Source organism: Choristoneura fumiferana, chromosome 6, assembly GCF_025370935.1.
Source record: "Choristoneura fumiferana chromosome 6, NRCan_CFum_1, whole genome shotgun sequence".
NCBI classification, from domain to species: Eukaryota; Metazoa; Arthropoda; class Insecta; order Lepidoptera; family Tortricidae; genus Choristoneura; species Choristoneura fumiferana.
Window position 1 is genome coordinate 17,553,294 of NC_133477.1, and position 27,650 is coordinate 17,580,943.

Genomic DNA, 27,650 nt, shown 5'->3' on the forward strand with positions numbered 1-27,650 from the left:
TTGTATAAATAATACGAATGTTTGTTCTCGGGTTTTGGATATCTATATACCGATTAATAAAGCAGAATGTTTTGCAACTAGTCCATAACAGCTAAATGGCTCTAAATATATATAATAATAGAGACACCAATCCATTCCTGAACTAAGGGATACTTTAATCTAGATAGGGTTTATCTGACCCAGAAAAAATAGAATTACTGAACTTGTTAAAAATTAACCAAGCATATTTCTATGTTTGCTTAATTTTTAGCATTCCCGGTGTTCAGTCAAGCAGGCAATAAACATTAATTTAACAGCTAATTATTTATAATCAACTGTCCGCTTTAATATCGTGCACCCAATTTTTTTTTGCATTTGCCTCGCATACTGGATTACTGACAGCCAGAATCGTTGATATTTCGGAGCAATGCATTTAGTGCTATCGATTTCTTTTTTATTTACAAATAAAGAAAAACTAAATTATTTTAGTCGATTTTTATTTATACAAGTTGTTTTTAAATAAATTCAGACAACTGACGGATTAAGACATCGGTTAAAAAATGTTCCTTCTGGGGTCAATTCAATTCATAACTCTGGTGTTCTTGCCATTTGCAACCAATTTATAACCAGACTCAATTTCTAGTCATTTTTATGCAAATGTTTTGAAATATATTTCTTGTAAACTAATATTAATGAAATAACACAATAATTTAATTGTTTGCTCGCAGAAAGATATTTTATTAAAATCAATGAGTTTAGAAAAATATCTACCGTTGTTCTAGACCTATTGTGCCCGCGGTGGGGGGGGGGTCATGACATGGACCTCGTGGCCACCCCCCCCCCCCCCCTCTATCTTGTTTATAACCAGAGAGCGGAATTTTCATGGCATTTTTTGACCTGTCATAGTGACTCTCACTTATCGACTCTACTTAAATTAGATTGTTGTAAACTTATCATGTTATGTAGAGCGTTCTTTTTCCGCTTACAAATGGATATTTGACTGAAAAAGATGTAGTTTAAAACCGGAAAATACAAAAATGAAAAATAAAATAAAAAAAACATCTATTTCTTTAATAGAGACATTAATGGAACACCTTGTTTACATTACAACAGAAGAATTTCAATATGAAATAATAATAAAAAACGGAACTGAAATGATTAAATTAAAAATTGTTATTGTTGTTCATTGCATAATGTCTATTTCACATTTTCAACTGCTCGAAAGTTAATTGGAAGAGATCGCTCTTTAACTTAAGGCCGCCTATTGCTTACCTCTACTTTTAATCTTCTTTAGTACCTATGTTGTGTATCGATATATGTATGTATATCGCAGGTCGATAAGTGAGAAGTCACTATGACAGGTCCGAAAATGCCATGAAACTTCCGCTCTCTGTTTATAACGGATAGACGAAAATTATCGAAATCATTTGATTGTCATCAGTCCGTCAGTCATTGAGGGTTACACGGTCACTGTTACCAATGTCTAAAGTTACTTCATCAAAAATAGTCACGTCATTGACACCGTAAAATTTGAACAGCGTCCTAAACTAAAAACATAACCTAGTACTAAAATGAATCGCAAGTGCACGCGCCCTTACCTCTCTACATGCGCACGCGTCGTCACGCCCCCAATGCTCGGCAATTAAGTTTTATTTGACCACTGTATCTCCGCAATCTGGGACACTGAGTCCACTATTAATGTCTTGTTATAGCCAATTTGTCTTTAGTAAATTATACTTTTCTTTTATCTAGTGATATTACAATATGGTACTCGATAACACGAGCTAATTAACGTACTTTTAATGAGCTGTTAAAACGTGCTTACCCCATAGATTGTTTATGGCAATATTGCCCAACTATTTATTTGTTTCTACAACCGAATATCTAATATTCAGGACTGGAAAAAAAAAACACTACAGTTGCGTCTTTAAATTGTTTTTTAACTATCTTTTGCCCGCGGCTTCGCCCGCGCGGAATTCGGTTATCGCGCGCTGTTCTCTCGGGAATTGTGCATTTTCCGGGATAAAAAGTATAGCCCATAGATGTCACTCTCTGTCTCATTTTGTATTTTCGATAAACCTGCTTAATCCATTAGAAGAATCGTTGCATTTGAAATAACCTATTCTACGAGTATTGTGTCCGTAAGTTTAAAATTGGATATCGGTAAAAAATGATTTAGCAGGTTAACTAAGACGATTTATAATAAGTATTATTTCGTAAGACTAGTGCGAGAGCCGCGCCTTCAAATACCTACCATCAAACTTTCATACAAGTTCCACATTATACTCAGCAACCGTAATTTAAAATTTCTAATTCTATAGCATCAAGCGCACCCCACAGATATCAATTTAATTTTGGCTTTTTGAACCATCGTTATACCTTTACAATGGCCGACGTCTCAACGACCTCTCACTTCGTATGCATCGTCATTATCCAAATTCTACCCGCCTGGCAGCACTGTTTTGTGTCATTATATCGATTACTTGCGCAACTGTGAGCATTTGAAAAATGTTTATTGAAAAACTAATTATAGGCTGACCAGGAATAAAAAAAACCTGACGCGAGGGCAGCACTTCCACGTTTATATTGCAACATTCTTTACACGTACTATACGGTACCTACCATTCATATTGACAACGGTGTCGATGATGTTATAAGGAATATTTTCTAATCTTTCAGACTTTTTCTATGACAAATACTTTTTATACATTGTGAATTATTTTTCTTCCGAGGCTATGGATAATCTTCGGCATTTTAACGCACAAAAACACAAAATAACACTTTAAAATACGACGCGCAAACAACGTTATACTTTGACAGCAATAGACAGATGACATTTGAATTTATTGTTACCAGTGCAAGAAATTAGTTCTATTGCTTCTCCGCAATATGGCGAGGATTTTTATAATTCTGGTCAGCCTTTATTTATCAGAGGCGTAGCATTACAACTCCATTTTCACCGGGTTGCCTACATTTTCTTGACATCGGTGATGATTAGTATAATAAAGCATGTGTACACTAACTTCGGGAGTTTCATCCGAAGACATCCAATTCACGGTTCTCCAAAAAAAAAAACACTGGGCATAAAACGGCGAGGGAGATCAGTTTAGGTAAGGATCGTTTCCATACTTGTCTTTACGGACGTTGCCCTTAAAATTCTGATAACCACCTTGATCACCTTACACCTTGTATGTACGCCAGATCTGATGTCTTCCACTTAAAAGTGTACAATGTACACAACCGTGATATAAAATTAGCGGCATTGTTATGATCAATTATGTACTTCATTGTTCTGAACCTAGGTCAAGCATAACACTTACCTGGTGCTATCAAAGTGTAGGGGACTATCAGATAAAGCTATTACAAGTAATTAGCAAACAGCCCGTAATTAATTGCCTCTTACACCCCAGTGGGCGTAGTCGTTTTTTTGCGATCGTTTCTTTTCTTGTCGCTCGGTCGATTTCAATATCACTGAGTATTTTTTTGTTCAATGCCAATAAGATGTGATCGTGTATAGTTCACTAAAATATGTACAAAGACTTTTTTGTTTATAGCACAGAGTACGTTTATAGTTACGTACGTATTAGCACGACGAACAAAGATGTTCTATGTAACTACGAATGTTTTTTAATATTTTTCGTGTTAAATTACGTGGACATACTATACTTAATTTTCACTTTATACATTTTAGAGTATTTTTCAATTGCAGAACAATTTGTGATATACGGATTGCGTTGAAGCAGTAAAGTGTTTGCATAACTAGAAACGTTGACGTTCCGTACTCTAAAAATTACTTAAGTTCCATATTAATTCTGTACAGTCAAGGGTATCAATATATATGTATTATATACGTTACCAAGATATCAAAAATACCTATTCACCTTTATGCCACTAAGCACATAAGGTCGATGTTATACATATATTTATTTGACTCTATGGCTGTATAGATATTTATGCCCTTGACTGTACATGCGAAAAAGGCCTTTATTCACTTTTTTTACCCATAACGTTATTGCCCTAGAGTCTAGAGCAAATGGGCCTGGGAAGAAGCAAGAATACCTGTAACTTGTGAACTTGTCCTCGACAATAGAGCATCCTATAGACACCTGTAACTCTTTAATTGCGCACTGTTACGTTTCCACACGCGTATTTACATTGAATGCTTACGTGCTTTGTTCTCGGAATGTTCACTCTTGTATAGTTTTTGCGTCGACTTTTGCTATTTCTCTTCCAGGGTTGTGTTTTTAGTTTAAATAGCTATCATTTTTTTTTTTAATCAGTCTTGCTTGAGTGTGTTAAAATTGTATTATAAATTCAATAAGCCTAGATATGAATTTGCACATTAATTGGCAAAATATTACTTGGAATTTTAATAAAATACGTGGACGAGAAATTGCCGAATGTTTGTGATTGTCATTGTTAAGCTTTAGCCTTTTTTAGGCAAGCCACTGTGCTTGAAATTTGTTATAATAATACCCGTAAATAATTATGACAATGAAATAATGATGCAGTGTATTGTAATTAACTGTAACATTAATGTTGAAACTTAAATTAAGACGTGTAAGTAATGAGCACGAAAACTTATGCTCGCACGCACGAAGCTCACCATTCATAAAAGTCACATCAGAAATAGACATTACAGGCCCGATTAGCTAACAATCACGCTGTCATACAACGGTCGTACACATCCACTGACCTAAATGTACGAAAAGAGCGTTTTTCGTAATGAGAATCTTGGGCAACAGTTTTGTCAGCTACCATTGAACAAAACAATGCGCCATAAAAACGTTTCGGAAAAACTATGCACAGCCCTGGTTAGTTGAGCGTTGAGCTTCGTTCAGGTGGAACGTTGAGGCTCGGAGCCCGGGGTCGCGCGGGACAGTCTCGGAGCGCCTGTTGAACATGCCGTGCGCAGCTCTCACCAGGATCAAGCACTGCATGCAAGTATCCCGACCTTGGACCTCTTTTCACCAAGCCTAACTGCGATAGAAGAGTATCTGAACTAAACTATTTTCAGACACCCTTCTACAGGCTTAGTCTGGCTTCTAAATGGTTCGCCGAAAGTGTGAATATTACCTATAATTTGGTAAATTTCTCGCATGTTACCATCGTGAGTGCGTGACCTACGAGTGTACGCTTTCCCTCCGCTGCGTTGTTTTTGTTTCCGATATGATATTAGTTTGATGCAGAGGTGTCTGCGATTATAAATAACCATCGTCGTGACTTGTGGGTTGTTGCGATTGGTGTTACGTTCGTGTTAACTGTTACATCCAAAGTTCTTTCCGTAATAGTGTTCGAGTGTGTTTGGACCAGGGATTGTTGCGATTGGATAGAACTTTAACAAACGTTTGATAGTAAAGTTACCGGTCTATTAAGTGTATGTGTGTGTGTGTGTGTGTGTTTTTTTTTCTTAAATGAACAATAATGCCTACCATACCTATCATTTCATAGAACCGGTCAAAATATTTCTTCAAAGCGCGTCTTTAAACATTGTTTACATAAGCTTGCCAAAGAAAGAGTGTGGTAATTATTGTGTTGAGTAATATTAATTACTTGGTCCTAACGTCAAGTGTGTCGGATTTATAACTATCCGGCGAGCGAAGACAACCGATTAGCCATGTGTTGCGTGGTCCACCCAACCCGACAATTAAGTTAAACGCAGAAGGTGCGTCAACGCCGTCGAATCGCCTAAAATCGAAACGATAAAAAAACTTAGGCGAATTGTAGAGGTACCTACGAGTTATATGTGTAGTTAGGTTATTTTCAGGGTAAGTAGTTATTACTGTAATTGTACCTTCAGAATAATTCAAAATCAATAGAGTAATAATTAAACTTTGATGAAATTTGTACCGTGTGTTTTAAAAGCGGTATCAAAGCTAACCCGTGTTTGTGTCGCATGTGAATTATCTATCTATATAAATAAAAATGAATCCTTAAATGTGTTGATAAGCGCAAAACTCGGGAACCGGCTGGACCGATTTCGCTTATTCTCATTTTGTTGCGTTCGTTATTGTCAGAAGGTTTTTATGGAAAAAAAACAACAACGGGGGCGAAGCCACGGGCACCAGCTAGTAATAAATAATATTGCATTTTCTTATTTTGAAAAATACCTCCACGTCTGTCTGCATTTAAAACCGATTTATAAATCTACTTTATTAATGTTCGATTCTTTAGCACACTACAGTAATCTCTCTATTAAACTCTTCACTGTGTGAGCTAGAATTGAACAGAAATACTTATGGACAGCTTTAGTTTTAGGCTTTCCGAGCATAATATGCACCCATTCTATTTCATTTTCTTCTAATATAAGTGGAAATATCCGGTTAATAACATTTTTTACGCAGTGAAGTAGGTAGTTTTCTTTTTCTATTAATCAGGTCGACCGCTACAGCAATAAATTTAATAGTTGCAAATAAATCAAACACACCCATTTAATGTTGTGAATCCGAAACAATGTAGCGCTTTTAATTAAAAGCTAAGTAACTGTAGCGTGGAATTGAGGTATCGGATTACTGTAGATCCTGTTAAATTGACAGACGTAATATAATAATGTGTATGTTTACGTGTTATCGCAGTTATCACACTCTTTGTTAAAAAAAAAACAATAATGCTTAACAAAGGTTCGCGGAAGGTTTCTAAAAATGGACTGAATCAGGAAGCGTCGTAATACATTTCGTAATAGGCCGTACATAAACAAACATTTGAAATCCGCAATGAAATGCAAAATTATACGTATCGCAATCCGTAATCGCTTCCTCCCCAATTCGATACTTTCGCTGATCGGCGCGTGCGGCGCCGGCAGTCGCACGATGTCGGCCGAGTCGAGCGGTGATCAGTCGGAGGTGGACATCTCGGGAGACAGCCTCTCTGGTGATGGTGATGATCGTCACGAGAGCACCGATGACGAGTTTGTCGCCGCATTTCTGTGAGCTTTTGTTTTGTGTAGTGGCTGTGTTAGTTTTAAACAAGGGAACAATGCCATGATATAATTGTGTTGTGTTTTGAATGTGTGAACGGACATCGCTGATAATTTTGGGAGTTTTTGTCTTTGTTGCGAGCATGTTTGTTGTTTCTTTTTTACGATAATGTGTGATATTACAATGAGGAGAAAATCCACTACTTTCCTCGATCGTTAATCAAGTTCTGAAAGTAGGTACATTGCTTAATCAGTTGTTTTGTTTGTCGTTTTTAGGGTTCCGGAGCCAAAATGGCAAAAACGGAACCCCTATGCACATAGAAAAACCTGAACAAAAAAAAGCAGCGCTGGGAATTGAACCCAGGTGCTCAGTATTCCGTGCTGCGTGCTATAACCCCTACACCACGCGTTGGACAGAAGTCTTTTTTTAGGGTTCCGGAGCCCAAATGGCAAAAACGGAACCCTTATAGTTTCGCCATGTCTGTCTGTCCGTCCGTCCACGGCTTTGCTCAGGGACTATCAATGCTAGAAAGCTGTAATTTTGCACGGATATATGTAAAATATGCCGACAAAATGGTACAATTAAAAACTAAAAAAAAATTTTGACGTAAAGTAGGGGTGATTTTTTTTCTCATCAAACCCTATAGTGTGGGGTATCGTTGGATACTTCTTTTAAAACCATTAGGGGTTTGCTCAGACGATTTTTCGATTCATTGATTTTTTTGCGAAATATTCAACTTTTAAGTGCAAATTTTCATTAAAATACGTCCCCCCCCCTCTAAAATCTAAACAAGTGGGTGGTAAGTTTTGAAAAAATCAGTATGGTAAGTATATCAAACTTTTAAGGAAAACTATAACGGCTAAGTTTGCTTGAGAATTATTAGTAGTGTTACTCTTAAATAGTAGCCTAAGGTATAGAATATACCTAAACTTGGAAGATTCCGCATAAAATACGAAATCCTAAGAAAAATATTTCTTATTTTTTTCCTAATGGCTACGGAACCCTATTTCGGGCGTGTTCGACACGCTCTTAGCCGGTTTTTAAGGAAAGCAACGGCCACTTTGTCACGTTCGCACGAAACGTGTAGTTCGTGATAGGTTAAGAAAGGCGACAAGGCGAATGATCGAAGACGTAATAAATTTCCTATCGGACTAGTTAACTACATATAAAATGCCGGATAACACTTAAAATAAGTAGGCAGAAGTAACTAAATCGAATTAATTCTACTCGTATTAGAAACACCCTACCAGCTTAACTCTACGATAAAGTAGAGGAAAGTGAATCATATATCAGGGTGGAACCTTTTCACAGTCAATTTAAGGATGATTTATTTCTTTGGCAGATTGTATCGAATGTCAATATCATTTTTCCATCAATTCCAGCGAAAAGCTTGTTAAAGTAAAGTCAGCTGCAGAGAAAAATGACCCCCTACGATATACTATGTATGTACCGCAGTGGGATCATGTTTTACTGAAGCTTACAGTACAGACAAATAATGAAACAGAAATAATTTTCAGAGAAATAAACAGTTATTTTTTTTTACACAAGCAATTATATTTTTAATTACTACCTAATGCAGCCTATTACCTAAACCAAAATACCTAAAATAATTATTATTTTTATTTTTGATGAACCATTAGCACTAGTCTAAGTATATAGGTAGATAGCTATTTAAACATCAAACAGGAAAATGCAGATACAGATCGTGAAGAATCCATACTAATAATTGTAAATGTGATAGTGTGTGTGTTTGTATGTTTATCCGTTTTTCACGTCGAAACGGAGCGACGGATTGACGTAATTTTTGGCATAGAGATAGTTTATGGGCCAGAGAGTGACATAGGCTACTTTTTATCCCAGAAAAATGCACAGCTACCGAGGGAATAGCGGGCGATAACCGAGTTCCACGCGGGCGAAGCCGCGGACATAAGCTAGTTATTAAACAAAATGATCTACCTCGGCCTCTTACAGTACACAATTTTCATAAAATTGTTTCATTTTTTTCATAATTTAAATAATCTTTTACCGTCTTCGGAGGTTTATATATATTGTTATAATTTGGTAGGTACCTACTTCAAAACTGAGATAATCTTACAAATGGCCGTTAATTCATTTATGTATGTACTGATTTAATGGCTACCTACATAACATTAGGTTACCTACACTATTACACGAAGGAAAATCTCCACCTTATGCAATACGAAAATATTCGCATAACCACGACAAAAATAAGTTCTATTTCTTGAGGGCCGTTATTCAAATGAACTCATCATAAATTTTAATTCGCACACAGCAAAATTAAATCGAACGTATTACATTACAAAGCTTAAAATTCATAATATTCATTGGATGTCGTAATAACTTGTTTTTTTATTTATAAAAACATTGAAACTGGATTTTTAAATTAAATTTATATATTTAGGCTACTGTGTTAGGTACATCTTGACTGAAAATCTTAATGGTTAATTGCAAGTTGTACGTACCTACGAAACATAAGACGCACAGATCAATGTAAAATACAATGTTAAAATGTCAGAGTTTCTTGGAGTCCCTTGGAGTGGCGCGGCCATTTTGGAAAAATAGTTTTTAAAAATTATATTGTTTTATTTACTCATGGTAACATAAGTGTGTTAAAAATTGCTTACGTCAGTACCTATATAGTGGGTAACTTTCTTCATGGCGGCCGGTTACAAATATTTTAGAGGAGGGCCAGAATTATGCCAAAAATGCATTTTGTTTTGAGTTTTTTTAATATATATTAACCCGGCACGAACTACGATGCTAGTCTAGGTAGCTCCTTTACCTGTAGTATATCTATTATTGTATTTTATTCTGCAGGATGAAGAATATAATAATTAGCGCGAGACATATACTATTAATTTGGCCATACTTTTTGCCCATCACTGGCTTTTCTTTGCCCGGTATTAGAAAATCTGATTTTATCGCAAGATCACGCGAGCCAAGCCGACGATTGTTCAAATCGGAATAAAAACATGCAATCCAATCAGATACGAAACGGGATAAGGTAGAATCCGTTTGGCAACGAAAAGCATCACGCTAGCTTAATTGAGACATAATTACTGTGTGGGCGTGGTTGCCACAGAAATAGTACGTAGGTAATTGCTAAGCTGCGATTTAAGGTTCTTATTTATTACAATTAGAAGTGTAAAATCCCTAGAGGCTTTCTCTTTAATGATAGATTTCGTTATTTGTTGCTATTCATAAATACTTAGTGTAAAATTTGCCAAATAACAATAACCCCTGAAAGACTTACCTACTAGAATGGGTTTCTGCAGATATTTCATCTATTTTCTTTGGACATTTATATAGTACTAGATACAGCAGCAACAAACATACAAAAATAACTAAACTAAATTACAACATTAACAAAAAATATTGTTTATCTTCCACAGACTAGAAATTCTTAAAGCAGACTCATCGCTCAAAAGTAAAGCTAAGCGGAACGAATGGACGTGGAAGGCACAAACAGATGTGGTGAATGGCAGGCGACGGCACTTCGCGCGCCATTGCTGCGTCTGGCTCCAGGGCTCACTCCGGCCGCCTTAGAATGCTTTACTTGTATACGGGCGTATTGTGGAGATCTCGCCCCCAATGAGAGGGCGATGCACCAGGACCTGACTGAAGTCAAATGTGTTTATACTGTGCTTATGGTAAGTCGACATTATTTTAAGCTATTGATTGGTAGTTATCAGTGGTGTGACTGACTATACGTAATTACTCGATTCTAATTAAATTTTATTACGTGACGTCACTGACTTCAGTGATGAGAAATAGGTATATGCCTAACGAAATGCTCACACCACGTCGCTGATTGTTAGTTAGTTAAAAAAAAATTATGACTGTAGATGTGGGCAATTAAATTTTGCCAGGGTAGAGTGCACTTAACTTGTCTGTAGTCCGGTAAAAAAGTTCTAGAAAACGAGTTATGAGAGGTTATGGTGCAGATGTACGATGACTGTCACTGATTGTTAGAATGAATCATTTGTCAATGTACAGTCAGCCACAGAAGTAGATGAATAGTTACGGTGCTCAAAATGACCTACACACTCTTATTACCTTGGTATTAGAGTCGTATGTATAGTTCATCTTAAGCACCGCAACTGCTCATCCACTTCTGCTACTGACTCTACAGGCGTGGTGTCACTTACGCTTGATATGTTGACATTGTGTTCAGAAGTGACAGGCGCCGCGCCGGTCAATATATTATGGTCCTTTTTAGCTCTATTTACGCAAAAAACAATTTGTCATCGTGACATCTATTTTCTTTTAGAGAGTTTTGTAGACAGAAGATCGATAGTTATTTGGGGTCAATATGACAGGTTTTTAGCTTCCGGAATAGAAAAAGATTTATGAGCTAAGCGGATGTTTGTCGAGCATATAAATCAAGATAATTTGCTATGGTAATTACCAAATTCATAACAATTTGTCATCATTGTCGTTCACTTAATCAGCGACCGCGGAAGTGGGGGCAGGAGTCAAATGCCCCCTTCAAATTTGCACAAAAAAAGAAAAGCTCTCATATGAAAATTGACGGATGGAAGTCTGTAACCAAATATACCTTCAGTCGTGGTCAAACGTAAGCCCATTATAAATTCACCTCTTATTGTCAACCGGAAGACGTCCACTGTTGAACAAAGGGCTCCCCCTTAGAACGCCACAATGAACGAAAACTCGCCACCAAAAGTAGGTAACTAGCGCTGACCAACCCTAAATCTGGATTTATTTGTCAACAGCACTGCCACGCGGTGCCAGAGCTTCGCGACGAGGTGTACTGCCAACTGATGAAGCAGACCACGTCGAATCGCTCGCCGGCCGCCGACTCGTGCCAACGCGCCTGGCGGCTCATGTCCATCCTCGCCGCCTACTTCACCAGTTCCGATACGCTCAGGTATGCTTGATACAGCGAAGTCTGATCACGTCTTGCCCGACATTTGAGACGAAATTTAACACCTTCACAAATTTACGCAAACCTACTATATTTTTGAAAGAGCTATTATCCAACGACACCCCCACAGCATGGATTATACGACATAAAACCTCCCCGGTTTACGAGGACACATTTTTTTTATATTACCATTTTATCTGGTTTGGCGGGTTATTTAGTTATAATGTACATCCAAGCCAAATTCCAGATTCCTAAGTAACTACCAGTACCTAGTTTCTGAGCTAAGGTGTCGACACACGGACGTACGGAAACTGTAAGAGTTCTGTTTTTGCCATTAAACCTAAAAAAAAAAAAAGAAAACTTGCTCTAGGAGTTTAAAATTAAAAGGTCGAAGCTGTCAGTAGGCACTCTTGAGGCAAATTTTAATATTTGTGGCGTAAAACCCTGGAGTAAAACTCACTACTCAGCACTTAGATACCATACCATCGGCGTTGTAGAAATCTCATCGTCTTTTACGCTATGGGTCTCTTCGTTGCCTTGTGGTAGTAAGAAACACTTTGCGAAGGCATATAAGACAATAAAAATAAAATACTGACAGTTTCAATATTGATTTGTTTCCAGGCCATTCCTAGTGGAATATCTGTCTGCGGCGGCGGCAGACCGGAGGCGACCGTGCCAAGGCACTGCGGCCGTGTGCCTCGCCAACCTCCGGAAGACGCTGCGCTGCGGCGGCCGCAAGAATGTACCGAGTGTCGAGGAGGTAAGCACAACAGATCGGGATAAAAGAAATATTTCTTCTGGAAAATGACAAAGAAACTGTTAAAAGGTCTTGGTTTTTTGCCATTGAAACTAATGCTTTGCTTTTGATAATCAATGCTATGCTATGGGCATAATTGTGGCCCATACAAAGAATAAGGTTTCCCCTTTGTGGCTTGTAGTACGGAACTAAAAATATTGAATACTTACAACGCCATCAAAATGTCAGTAGACATGCCTGAAGACCACATCCAGACGAACAAGTCAGGTGTGTTCGCACAACACTCGAAAGTTTTATTTATATTGGTCAGAGATTCAAAAACTCAAAAAATATATAAGTATTATACACATAATGTACACACATCGATGTATTTTTGCCGCCCAATACACTACGCCTTTAGACAATGTATGCAATTTTGTAGCGTCACAGCACGAACGTGCATCAACGTCTTAATGTGTGGAACTGTAACTTTTTAAAACCTTGGGCTACGTACGTTTGAAGAGGGACGACGGCTAAAACGGGGCTAATAAAATTGCCTCTTCCCCTCTCTTTAGTCGCCGTCCCTCTTCAAAGTATTACTTGAGAAAGAGACGGCGCGTTAAAACCGCGCGGTCAGCGGGCAGCGCGGTAATACATAGCCTTAGACCGTGCAAGGGCGGCCTTTGGTGTTTGGATTCGAAATCTATAGTGTCATTTATTGTGCAGGTGACGGCAGTGTCTGCGGGTCGGTCGGCCCGGCGGCAACTGTACCGGCTGCCGGGTGGCGCCGAGCGCGTCGTCAATACGCGCTGCGCCACCGTCGTCCGGGACATCGTGGACGAGCTGTGCGACCTGGTACGTACAACCCAACGTTTTTCTGTACCCCCTTCCCCCTCTTGAACGTTACGTAACGCTCAATTACCATTTTTACCTAAAAGTCTTTTAGTTTTCCTTTAGCCGTTTTATAAATTTAGTTGTCATTTTTTTAGCAGTTGCGCTGCTAAGTCGGGTTGAGAGCCTTCATGGGCCAAGAACAACTGATAATGCTATGCGAATATAATCTTTTGAGGACATTATAATATAGTCACTTTAACAACACCAGTGCTTTTGCGAAAACACTAACGAACACGGACAACGAAAATAAAAATAAACAATGACGGTACACAGTCGGACGATTCCCCGTACGCTCGTTTTAATCAATGAAGAATCAACTAATTGTAATTCCACAAGTGAAATTAGGTAAAATGAAATTATGCGCCCCACTATCTGTTCTAACTTACTATCTACTTATCCTCATTGCAGTAATATCATTGTGCCATAATAGTTTGAACTTAGTCTTAACTAGCTTTTGCCCGCGACTTCGTCTGCGTAGATTTTTATATTTACACAATAGGTACTCGAAAAGAATAAAGTTATTTTCCCACATTGGCCGTTTTCGTGGAATTTTCGAAAAATCCCTTCAAACTACGGCTAAACAATCAACTGAAAAATCTGATCATGATCACCAAGTTTCACATCTATATTTCTCAAGAAATAACATTTTTATTCTTCGCTTACTATTTTCCTACATCGAGCGATCTCAAAGATTGCGTACAGTCTTTGGGATCGCAACCCAGCCTCGCGCTGGCTTGCCGTTTCAGCCGAAAGCGAAGCGGCCTGCCTGGCTAGAGCGCCAATGAGTCTCCCATCGCGGTCTTCCTCAGACTCCTGAGACCGTGCCCCTGTGGTCTTAATGCGCTGCGAGACTTTCGCGAAAGTTTTCTTTTTTTTCGGGAAGGCATGGTAACGCCTATAAAATGCGAGTCCCAATTCCGAAATCGTTTGAAATTTACTCCGCAAAAGAAAGAGAAAAATGTTTTTTTGAAGTACTTTCGTGACCATTATTAAGTGCTTAAAAGAGGCAATGCGTATGAATATGGATGCGATATAATTTTTCAACATCAGCCGGAAGAGGTCCTTTGCTGGACAAAGGCCTACCCCTTAAAACGCCACAATAATAATAATACTCGTAATAAATCCATTTATTTCGGGCAACTTGCCCCATACAATAAATACCTTACAGACTAACATACATATAATCAATGTTATTACAATACAAATAAATTACAATGAACGACAACTCGCTACTTGCATCCACCGGTTTCCCGCAAGTCTCACGATGTCGTCATTCCACCTGGAGGGAGGCCTGCCAACGCTTCGTCTTCCGGTCGCCGCTCCTCGAGGACTTCTCCCCCAACGGATATCGGTTCTTCGAGCGATGTGGCCTGCCAATTGCCACTGCAACTTGCATATAATTTTTCGAGCTAAGTCAGTGACTTTAGTTCTTCGACGAATTTCCTTATTCCAGATATAATTAAATTAGGAATGATTTATGACATTTTTCTATTAAATTATACGCGTGTTGAATATTATGAGTGTTGATGTAACCACTACGTAACTATGTTAACTCGTTTGTTTCATAGTTCCCCATAAGATGGCACTGCGAAATGTGTGGCAATTAATTTATTGTCTTTTAATTTTGTTGTATTATTTAATCAATTACCTATTCAGTTAAATTTCTTGATATCCGTACCCCCTCTTCTAAACTTAGTCAATTTGGCAAAATCAGCGCCATCTGTTAGTGTAGCAGGGTACTCGATAGTCGTACAACACTTGAAAATAAGTCTGCACCTCCTTCCTAAGTAGCGTCATAAGATACAGGTGCAAACTTAACTCAATCGAGAGTAGCGGCTACCAAAACCCCCTCTTTTAGGGGTAGTATTTTTAAAGTCTATAACCTGACCGGGGATTTTCTCGACAAATTAGTTTGTTTGAAGTTTGCATGAAAATCCGTTCAGCCGTTTTCACGGTGATGCGTGGTCAAATAAACAGATAAACAGACAAAAATTCTAAAAACTGTTGGAACGTGTTCTGTTATCGATTCTAAGTATCCCCAGCCAACTTTTGTATAGATAGAAGATAGATGTATACATTATGCAATTATACACGTACGCGTGTTGATGTGTATGTTGATTTTACCATTACTTATACTTCTTTTTTTTAGCATTAGAAAGAAGGCAAGCGATCTTGATGTGTCTTTTTATTGAAAAAAACTTTTGAAAAATAAGTCACAGCAAATAGTAACAATTAGCAAGGATATAATGATCATTTACATGCTTTTGGTATCATAAGTAAAAGTAACTGTTTTTTTTAAACCTCTTTCAATAAAAAGACTCGTCAAGATTGTACTTAACCCTTTTTCAAATGCTAAAAAAACTAAGTACAACCCTCAGGTACAACCATATACGGTAGTACTATTAGTTTTTCTTTATATGTAAGTAAACTCTTTTTATTAGTTTACTCCATTACTTACTGTTTACCCAGCTCTCTAAAAGATGGCACTGGAATGTGTGGCAATTACTTTATTGTCGTTTAATTTTGATCGTATTGTTAAATCAATTAAATTTGTTGATATCCGTACTCCTTCTTTTAAACTTAGTTAATTTGGCAAAATCCTTCCTCAGTTCGAGTCACAACGTTATTAATTTCAGCGCCATCTGTTAGTTTATCAGGGTACTTGATAGTCATAGCACGTATTTAAAAACTTGAAGGTGGAAACTTAACTCAATCGAATGTAGTAGCTACCTCCACTTTTAAGGGTTGAATTTTTATACCCTAAGGGTCAAATTTTTATAGCCTATAACCTGGCCGGGGATTTTCTCGTCGGATTAGTAAAGTTTGCGTAAAAATCCGTTCAGCCGTTCTCACGTGATGCGCGGTCAAATAAACGACAAACAGATAAACAGATAAACAGACAAACAGACAAAAATTCTAAAAACTATTGAACGTGTTCTTTTATCGATTCTAAGTATCCCCAGCCAACTTTTTGTCGAATATCTTCCATGTACAGACTTTCGACCCTCTTCAGCTTTATTATATGTATAGATTTGAAGTAATAGCATTAGGTCAGCATAGTTTTTAAGTTTTAACGTTGCCTAATGTAATTAATTAGCTTACTTACCTAATTTTATTAAAATTGTGGCTATATAATATTGTAAGAGACTTTAGAATAAGGCCTTATGTATGTTTTTGCCAAATAAATAAAAACTAAATTGTTCGTTAGATCGGTGTGACAAGTGAGGGTGAACGCGCAGAGTTCTCCCTCTATTGCATCGTGGCAGGCGACGCACTGACGATGCCACTCGCCGTGACGAGTACGTGCTGACGTGACTACGGAGCTGCAGAGAGCACACCACCCGTTCTACCTCATCTTCTGCCGCAGCGTGTGGCACCATCCGCTGCGGCAGGACGCGCCGCCGCTCTATACTGAAGTACTCTTCAACCAGGTAAATTATACAAAAACATAGACGCTGTTGTCTGATTTTAGCTATAGCGAGCTCTAACTACATGTATTCGCAAAAAAAAAACTAATAATATTTAAGCCACAAATGTTGCCGTAACTCCCGCGAGTGCACGGTTTGGCCCCCGCGCAGCGTGCTTGTTTATGTCCTCTAATAGAGCACCGTTGCGTAAGACGGGACTCTGCCTGCTCATTGAAAACTATTGCTGCCCGCGCTGTGCGCATGCGAGAGTTAGCGGAGGCCCTAAATAATCGTGATCATGACATATCTACTGGTGAGACATATGGATAACCAGCGAGTAAACCTTTGGCTGTAGGTATTACAAGACCAATGGTTGTTCAGATCCTTAGGCAAGGGCTAAACAGTGTACGTCCGTGACATGGATAGCGTCCACTATTGAGTACCATGCTGGTCGCTGATATAAGTAAGATCTTTTGGTGTCGTACAACAAGATACGTTATCACAGACAGTTCAGTCTAACCACGCCCACGGTATTTTCACTGAATAGGTATTTCAATTTTATTATTTACAGGTGGCTCCAGACTACCTAGAAGGCTTGTTACTAGTCCTGCCGCGGCGGCGCCCCTGCGGCCGCGGTCCTGCGAGATGTGGCCCTCGTCGCAGCCCTGTTACACCGCGCGGCGGGTCTCCCCGACGCGCCCCACGCAAGAGACCTCAAGTTCTTACTCCCGAAGCCGCTCCTGGCGCTGAGGGAACCCCGGCCGAACAAGTGGGCGACGTGGGTGGCGGCCGAATGGCCTGCCGCTCGCACGCTTAGCCCTGCCGCAGCCAAATCTAAAGTGCTACAGGTATATTTTGATTTGTTTTATGACAGATTCCCACTTGCATCCGAAATGGGTGCTAAGACAAACTTTTTAGTGTTAAAATCACGTTACCTTGTAAATGTTTTATCAAAGAACCGGTTTAGCTTCAGCAGCCTTTTGTAAAGACACACCGAAGTTCAAACATATATGTTAAATATCTACGATGAACTCCTTTTTACTTCCTTCCGATAAACAGAGCTCACCGAAAACATAGCAAGCTGCCTTTTAGGATAATATACTATTTCACCATGCCTCTTTCTAGTAAGGGCGTGTCAAACCCTGGGGGACTGCACATTGAGCGACCTTGCTGCAGTGGGCGGGCGCGCTGCTGCAGGCACAACCTAGCAGTTACCTATTACTGGGATTGACCCACCGCACGCCAAATTCTTACTAACAACAAGTTACAAACTACGTACTACTGTTGTTCCCAGGTGCTCTCCCGCTGGCCTCTATTCGGGTCGTCGTTCTTCGCGGTGCGGCGCGTGGGCGGCGGCGGGCCGGCCGACTGGCGCGAGCACGTGCTGGCGCTCAATCGCCGAGGAGTGCACTTACTGGACGCACACACACATGACACCGACACCCACTGGCCTTACGCTGACCTGATTTCCACCAGGAAGGTAAGCCTTACGACGCCGATGTGAATAGACGGGAGCTGAGGCAATAACTAGACAATAGTCCAACGCACTCGTCATTACAATCGCTTTCATCAGTCAGGAAAATATTGTATAATATGCGATCGCGAGCGTGTTTGACAATAAGGCCTCTGACAATGGGTGCTGATGTCTTTTAAACTACTAAGCGCAGGCTAATATACATAATGCTAAAATTTTACGCTATTCAGAGTGAAATATATATATTTTTGTTTTTATTTTGTTTTTTCTTTTTTTTCGACGACCAGATGGCCTAGTGGTTAGAGAACCTGACTACGAAGCTTAAGGTCCCGGGTTCGATTCCCGTGTCGGGGCAGATATTTGTATGAAAAATACGAATGTTTGTTCTCGGGTATTGTTTAATATGTATTTAAGTATATATCTATCTATATAATTATATTTATCCGTTGCTTAGTACCCATAACACAAGCTTTGCTAAGCTTACTTTGGGACTAGGTCAATTGGTGTGAATTGTCCTGTGATATTTATTTATTATTTATTATTAATATTGACGACATTATTGATTTTTCAATAGGTCCGTTCGGAAGACGGCACGCTGTTCCTGGACGTGAAATGCGGATCGCTACTGCAGCAGCGAGTGACGCGTCTGCAGGCCGAGCAGGCGCACGAGGTGGCGCGGCTGGTGCGCCAGTACGTGCAGCTGCAGCGCGACCAGCGCCACGAGCGACACCGGCACGAGCCCGAGGACGGTGAGTCGGGGACACTTGCTCTGCGGACAGAGCGGCCAGGCGGGATAGGGCACGAGGTTGCCGCTTACAATCGGCATAGTCCCGGCACACACTGAAAATCGTACGTCTAAGGTGCTGGGATTAGAGCGACGTAGCTTTAACCCGCGCCGCAAGCTGCCGTCTAAACGGCTGAGTATTCTATTCTATTCTATTCTATTCAATACATACGCGCGTCGGCGGTAAAACACTGAGGTTACAATGGAACAAAATGGAAAATTATGTAGGGCTCAATCTTTACAGATCTACCCACTAGAAACACATTGGTATTTGTCCACTGCCGTTATGGGATCGCCATGCGATCGCAGACATTCAACATTATCCAACATTGTGCATGTTGGGTGTGGTTGGATACCATGTTGCAGCCCTCAAAAAAGGTTGTGGTCACAGCCACCCAAAAATCGGCCAAGTGCGAGTCGGAGTACAAAACTGGCTCATGAACAATCACGACTCATGAACGACTTTTGAAAGTGTGTCATTACTCTATTAGGGTTGTGGACATGCCCATCGGATCCGCCCTTGCCATGTTGTACCTCTACGATTACCATAACTGCCATGCCAATAACACAACCTAAAATATACATAAATTTCGCTGATATTCCCTAAGATAATTGAATAAGTGCTATCAGTAAAAAAAATCTAATATTAGTTTTTGTTTCAGGTTTCAACACATGAACAAGCTAGACCAACCATAAAAAAAAAATGGACTCAAATGCAGTGTATAATGTTTATTGTAAGAATAAGCACCAAGCAATGCATGTATAGTGTTTAATCACGCTTCGACACAAAAATCCGTCCTTAAAGATCTGAAATTGTAATTTTGAAAACGTGTGCTGAGGGTAGTATTTTTATTTTAAGATATTCGGCACCGCGATACATTGTCATTGTTCAAATAATTTATTGAAAATTTTTTGAGGATAATACATTGTATATTTTTTGTTCTGTGTCTTTCGATATAAGGCTCAATGTAATTTATGGATAAGATGTACTGCGGTCGTCGTGAGATTGAAATGAGAATAGGATTCTAAGACAGAATTGGCGTTTATCAATTTCCAGCAACCAATATAAGCAAGTCGAGTAAGCACTTCTATTTTCATTCCAGTCAAGTACTTTTAGCGGATATAGTTTATGAAAAATGTTTATGAAAAGAATCTTTAATTAACTTAGCTCAACTTAGGTGAATGTTTTTCATAATCGCATTCTTATTAACCACCAAAATGATACATATTATTGTAAACTTAATATATTTTAAACGTACATTTTTATTATTTTTGTTTAGTTTAATAAATATATAACGTGTGTGTTATATTCCAAGTACCTACATTTTAAACATTCTAATATAATAATATGAACAGGGTACAATGTATCACAAAATATTCTCAAAATAGTGCTTAATGTAGATCATTTTAATGTTTTGTTGTTTATGGAATTCGTATTATGTTATAAATAGTTATTGTTATTTCCATCGACAAAAATTTTGTACCCTCAGTTTCCGAATTTGGAGTTTAAACAGTTTTAGGGTAGTTTCTACCTTCTTATCTATTCTTCTTCCACAGTTTCTAAAAAGGTGCTATTTACATAAATTACCTATTTTATCCTTTACACACATTTTATCAGAAATCAAATTGTTAATATTGATATACACAATGGACTTTTTATATATATTATTTCCAAACCGTCATGGTCGAAGTCATGTTTATTATAACTTTAAAAATCAATTATTTCGTTGTCATTTATGTAATATAACTTAAATTAATATTCGCATTATGAATATGTAATGTATACCAATAAAGTAATATTTTGAATACACACCTTTGTTTTTTACCCATCTTATTATATCCGTATGCTAGTTAGCAGAAACTTATAATAAAAAGTTTTTACTATTTTTTCCCATGGGCGGTGGCAGCCGCAGCCTGTCAGCGAATAGGCAAATTGTTAGTCCTAAAAGGAAGCAGCTGATGTGCAAGGTCCGCCGCATTCCCACGACGCTAAAAACTGTCCTTTGTCTAACAAAGGCTGACCCCGCGCCGACACGCATAATTATACGGTACCTGCCTCCTGCACTCTAAATACTACGAAAATAAGTAATTGCTGGATCCGTGATGCATGGGAAATTCCGTAAGACGTGGCAAGACGCGAGGAACTTGTGGAACGACTGAGCTTGCACACGCTATAGCATTAATTACTTCGGATTGGATCGGATCAGTATTTGAACTAAGTATGTATGTCTCAAATATATAACTCTTAACAAATTCCCAGCAGGTCTTCATGTTCAGCGCATAATAAATAAAACGCGAACACGTAAGTTTTACGAGCGCAAGATTATGTAAATGTTAACTTCACAATTACTCATGACACATTTATAGCTGCCATTTTATTTCTCACGCGTTAACCTTGGCTAGGACTGGCCACAGTACAACTAGAGTCCGCCTTTGTCCGCTAAACTAGATAGAAGACGCTTTTGGCAGGGCCGATTTAGGGAGGGCATCCAGGCTACAGCCCTTTTTTATTCAAATTTCCACGAGTGAACACTAGTAAACAAATTTCCTTCGATATTTTTTTCTCCGTTTTACCTTTACATATAGTAATTTTGTAAAAAACAAAAAAAAAAACATTTTATTTGTATACACGCCCATAGAAACTGACTTTCATTGTAAGCCATACAACACCGCAAGTGTCCGGCAAAAAAACGGTCTAAGAAAGTCTACAAGCGGCCTAAGGATTGACGTCACGGGCTCGCACTCCCGAACTTTGACACGCTATCTTTGTAATTTTTTTTTGACTCACAAAACGTGTCCAAAATTTTCTGGCAGACTAAGAAATAGAATTAGGTTATTTTTACCCAATTAGCGCATTTAACAGCAAAGCGCATAAGTTCATAATAGAAAGAAAGAAAAAGAAAGAAAGAAAGAAAAAGTTTAATCGACAAACTTGTAGGTAGCATACATCAGGTACTTATAATTAATGTTTAATTAAGGTCTACTTAAAGCTAGCCGAAAGGCTGGCAGCTCAGCAATGCTGAGGTACGGAACCACAGCGCTGATTTTCAGCTGCAGCCAAATAGGAAAAAAAAAAAAATTAAAATATGTTATACATATATGTTGTACATTATGGCCGTCTGACGGAGATTCTGCAAAGGGATAAGTTAGCCTTTGACATGTTATGTATCTCATTATTTGACAATGGAATTATTTCTACTTCTTTATATAGGTATTTCACTTATTTCTAAATGTTTACATGATACATGGTGATACTATACAATTACAATATCGCCAATTAACTGACGCTTTAGCATATGATCCTTTAATTTTAGCTTAAAACTAGCAAAAGAGAGCGCAGTAGAGCGCAGTGGGGCGGGAGATTGTTCCAGATTTTGGATGCGACGTATTTTAAAACTTCCACGGAATGCATTTGTGTGGTGAGTATGAACGGAAAGTCGACATAAACGAGTAGGGAGACCAGGTGATTTTTTCTAAAAGGTAGGGAGGTTTGCGGTGCTTAATAATACCGAAAAGCAGAGTACTGAGATGAATATAACGTCGTGAGGACATATTTAAAATCTTAGCACGATTATATATGGTGATACATGTGCTCTAGAAGGAATGTTGAAACAAAACCTTGCACATGCATTTTGTACTCTTTGTATTAAAGCTTTAGTTTTAGAAAGAAGACGTGGACCATAAACAGTATCAGCATAATTAAATTTAGACAAGATAAGAGATTCGACTAATTTGATGCGCAATTCAGTAGTAAGATAGTCCCGCACTCTGTACAGCACCTTCAAACGATAGAAACAATTTCGGGTGACCTCCATAATGTGAGATTCGAAACGCATTTCAGAATCCATTTTCAGACCTAAATTGCGCACTTGGTCAGTCTTTTCTATTACCTCACCATTAATGGTGATTTGAGGATTTTTAGAGTTGATTTTATTGACTTGGTGCTTTGAACCCATGACAATGTACTTTGACTTGATAGGATTTAACGTAAGTGAGTTACGCACGGACCATTCACTTATTCTTGACAGGTCTTGATTTATTTGATCTACAGCTGATTTTACATCGTTCGGTTTGAAAGATAAGTACAGTTGCACGTCATCAGCGTACAAATGAAAACGACAATTTTTGATACATTTTACAATATCTGAAATATATAAGATAAACAATAACGGTCCCAGTATAGAGCCCTGGGGAACTCCATTTGAAACCGGTTTGACAGAGGAGGAGGACTCAGAACCGTCGCTCTTAATTAGTTTGACAAATTGGCACGGTTACTTAAATAGCTGTCGAACCACTTTACTGTCTTTTCGTCAAAACCGTAATAGGCTAGCTTGGATAAGAGTAGCGGTAAGTTTATCGTGTCAAACGCACGGGAAAAATCGAGTAAAACGAGTATAGTGCCCATACCACTATCCTGAGCCTCCAAAATGTTACCTGCAACATCGAGCAATGCCGTGGCTGTACTGCGATTCCTCCTGAAACCCGATTGGACATGTGGAAGAAGCCCGTTGGATTCGAGATAATCAGTGAGCTGCAAGCAAACAGCTTTTTCTAGAACTTTTGACAGGCAAGGCAGGACACTGATAGGTCTTAGATCCTTAAGGGAAGTTGGATTGGAACATTTCGGTAAAGGACGAACAACAGCAGTCTTCCAGAGGTCAGGAAAAGTGGATGAAACTATAGAAGTATTTACAAGTGATACAAAAATATCTATGGTATGAGGCAGTGTTAAAATAATCATGTCCAAAGAGATCATATCGACCCCCTGACAGTTAGTTTTAATACCACTAATTATTTTGGATATAAGAGTAGGACTCACTTCTTTAAGACTGAAAGTTGAAGTTCCAAACCTATGGTATTCATAATAAGTTAATAAGGAAATGTCAGTGTGTTTAGAGTTAGGTATGTTAAGAAAATGATTATTTATATCTTCAGGCGAACAAAGTTTAGGCGGTAATTCAGTTTTTTGTTTTGGAGGTAGGACATTTAATTTAAGGTTCTTCCACAGCGTGACGGGAGTTTTAATGTGTCCGTTAATATGATAGTTAAAGTATGCTTTCTTTTCATTATGAATAGCCGAATTAACAAGTCTTTTAAAATCTTTATAATACTCTCGGTGTGAATCACTTTTGGTTTTACAATACTTAGTATGGGCCGCGTTCCTACACCTTATCATGAGTTTAACGTTATCAGTTATCCAGGGGTAAGAGCGAGACTTAATTAACATTGATTTGACAGGTGCATGTAGGTCAAAAATATACATAATACAGTTGTTTATAGAGTAAACCATATTGTTAATATCATTAAGAGCTATAATATCATGCCAAGGTAAAGCTTTCAAGTCATTGTTAAATATTTCAGGGTCAATGTCCTTTAATGGTCTAAATTTAATATGCTGAGGTAAAATTTTCAGTTTTTTAAAATTGAGAGTACAAGTAACAAGTGCATGATTAGATAATTTTTGGCCTATAATTTCAGTAGTTACACATCTAACTTTGGCATCAGTACAAATTATATCTATGAGCGTTTCACTCTGTGTTAGTTCAGTAAAGTGCGTTGGAGTATTAACAACTTGTTCTAAACTTAAAATATTAATGAAATTTAGTAATTTAGTTGAGTTTAATGAATCGTTAAGGAGGTCAATGTTGAAGTCACCCATCAATATAACATTGTCATAGCTAGAAAATGAATTTACAGAGTCCAATAGGGCATTTAAAAATATATCAACATTCAGCCAGGGCGGCCTATATGCTGTACCAATAATAGTTTTGATGCCATTTATGCTTAATTTCAGCCACATTTGCTCCACTTGTGGGCAGACAGGGTGTTCACAGGCACGGGCATATATGCCCTTTTTAACATAAAAAGCTAAACCACCGCCACGGCCACCGCACACTGTGACTGGTCGTGGTGAGCTACGAATAGTGTAGCCTGGTATGGACGGAGCTTTGTTTTCTTCATTGGGTCGTAACCATGTTTCATTTATAGCTAAAATATCAATTGAATGCTGAGTCACTGCAACTATCAATTCGTCATGATTAGTTCCAAGAGAACCGGCATTATATAATCCAACTTTAAAAAATTTTAGGGCAACCATTGGAAGACAAATATATAAAATAAGTAACATGACAAATAGATAGTCCAATCCTTACTGCAGAAAGTTGATTTTACTTTGAGTTGAGTAGCTATTATTGTAAGTGAGAGTTGTAGTTTACACAAGTTACCGGAGTACAGAGAAGCAGAACATATGTGAACATAAAAGTATTTTTTGTCAGAAAATAATGATGTGTACTTAATCAAGTAAAAATAACAAGGAAATAATTCTTTGAAACCTTTTAAACTATTACAGTAAAAAACATATAAACATTTGAGGCTTAAACAGTATATAGACTCCTTCACACAGTTGTACATATCTCTTATGACCAGAGAGTAGATTCCATGGTGTTGAGAAATGCACAAATGTAGATAATATATAGTAACAAACAAACATATATTGTGAGCTACAGTTTCATTTCTAACCACAAGTAGAGCAAACATGATCACATACCAAAAAGTTTGGTTAGGTCAATTTCAGAACGCAGGCGGTGACGGGGTGAGCCATGCTCCTGCGGACGTAGATGTTTCCATCCCGGTCCAGACATATTTCCAGTTCCTGCTAGAAGCCTCTACACGCGCTTTGTAGAAGAGTATCCTGTTTGCTTTAGTCAGCCGCTCGTTGATGTAAAATGTAGTCACAGCCGAGGTGATGCCCTCAGTGGTGGCGCCGCGGCGCACTCTCGCAGCAGCCAGCAAGCGGTCACGCTCGGCGCGGCGAGCCAGTCGCACGACGAGCGGTCTAGGGCGCGGGGCGCCGCCGCCGCCCTCACGTGCCACTCGCAATGGGCCTGCGCGCTCCGCGCTCACTATGTCACGTTCCTCCAACTGCACGCCTAGCTTGATAAAAATACTGAGCGCAAGGTGCATGGCACTCTCATTCTTCCCCTCAGGTACACCTGCCACTTCTACGTCGTTTTGTAACAGGTCTTGGTCACGGTCATTGATGTCCTGCATCAAGCTTGCAATTTTCTCTTCGAAAATAGAGGCATCCGGTAACACATTGGCAGGTTGCTGACGTTCAATTGCCTCCACGCGTTCAGAGAGGTCGTCCACCCTTTGATTGCACAGGTCACAGCCGTCGAGAGTCCCGAAATGGTGCTCCTGAACTCCAAGCATGTCCGCACGGGCTGCCTTCACTTCCTCGCGGAGTAGACGCATTTCGGAGAGAATTCTATTGCTGGGCAGCAGAAGATGTTATTTTGGCCAAGTTGGGAGAACTCGCGCTCTGGTGTTTAGTTTGGAACGGCTTCGTGTGCCTATATCGTGAGCAATATCACTTCCTTGTGTAGTAACCGATTTGGTATTGTCGACTTCTCTACCAAACTTTACACTTCCAGCTTTCCCTGTGCTCGATGCTCATAATATTGTAGAAACGTTCTCGCTGACATTTGCACAAATGAGATCATTGATTACATAGACTACTACACCTTGATCGTCTCGGTGGCTGTCATATGTGAGATGCCATTACAGGTGAGAGGAGAGGCATTTTGGAGTCATCCCCCATATAATTTACCCTTTGCCCCAAGAATTATTGCATAGACGAACACTGTGAAATTTTTCAAACAATGGCAATTGTTATTTGAGCACCATTCAGGTGAGATTTTAGCCACTTTTTGGAGTCATCTCCGAAATGACCTATGAGCCACACGGAATTTGTACGAACACTGTGTAAAAGTTACAACAATAAAAGCACTTTTTGAAACAATTGTTACTTTTTAACACTTAAAAGCGCATAATATTCATAAATAAAATAAGCAATTTATACAATTTTGACTGGAAAAACCTCCGGTGAGATACTATCAATCTCGAAATGGCCACTTATGCTTCCAACAGACCTCTACCTCGTAATTTTATTACATATATATAGCATCAACAATTCAACAGTGTAGCACTCAGTCATAGTCAACTCTTTACTCTCTACCAGCCATTAGGATATTTAGCTGTTATTATCGACGTAAATTCAGAGTCATTTTGGGGTCACATTCACACAATCCCCATTGTCTTCGTCCCTTCATTACCGCGACTGACCGCTGCCGCTGACATCAAAATGCTTAGGTACCAGTTACTGAGCTCTATACTCGTACCTAGCCATGTACAGTCACAACACACTATATCACACAGCATGCAAAAATATCTAACACGTCCTACCGCGCCCTGGCATATTGTCGTATCGTCGATGACGTCGGTTACCGCCGGGTATTGCAGTATCATCGACGATACTTATCTGATATCTATGCACGCTTTATTGGGGCAGATATTGCTGCTAGTGACTTGAACTATCCAGTGTGTTTCCTTAAATTTAAGGGGTGTTTCACCATCCATTGAGTTTAGTGATGCCGTCTCTATTTGTTTGATCGAATAGACGGAGACGGCATCACATTTAACCGTCAGTTTAACACTAATCAATGGATGGTGAACACCCCTAAATCTTATATTTGTTGCCCATTTTTGTTGTTG

The 27,650-nt window shown here is 38.9% G+C and overlaps 3 protein-coding genes and 1 pseudogene across 3 annotated transcripts in view; 3 read left to right on the plus strand and 1 right to left on the minus strand.

Annotated features, from left to right (window-relative positions):
- Positions 1-10,463, plus strand: part of LOC141429216 (uncharacterized) — a 66,540-nt gene extending 56,077 nt beyond the window's left edge. The window contains exon 15 of the mRNA XM_074089490.1: positions 10,310-10,463. Coding sequence (XP_073945591.1) covers positions 10,310-10,463 — 154 coding nt within the window. The remainder of the gene's footprint in view (positions 1-10,309) is intronic.
- Positions 10,464-10,475: 12 nt separating this feature from the next.
- Positions 10,476-13,464, plus strand: LOC141429236 (uncharacterized). Its single transcript, XM_074089511.1, has 4 exons — positions 10,476-10,567; positions 11,651-11,805; positions 12,424-12,562; positions 13,265-13,464. Exons 1-4 carry the CDS (start codon positions 10,546-10,548, stop codon positions 13,447-13,449), a joined length of 501 nt encoding a protein of 166 aa, XP_073945612.1. The 5' UTR covers positions 10,476-10,545; the 3' UTR covers positions 13,450-13,464.
- A 2,448-nt stretch (positions 13,465-15,912) lies between these two features.
- On the plus strand, positions 15,913-19,979 carry LOC141428738 (unconventional myosin-XV-like; annotated as a pseudogene).
- A 5,688-nt stretch (positions 19,980-25,667) lies between these two features.
- Positions 25,668-26,351, minus strand: LOC141428739 (uncharacterized). Its single transcript, XM_074088750.1, has one exon. It carries the CDS (start codon positions 26,349-26,351, stop codon positions 25,668-25,670), a length of 684 nt encoding a protein of 227 aa, XP_073944851.1.
- Positions 26,352-27,650: the final 1,299 nt, after the last annotated feature.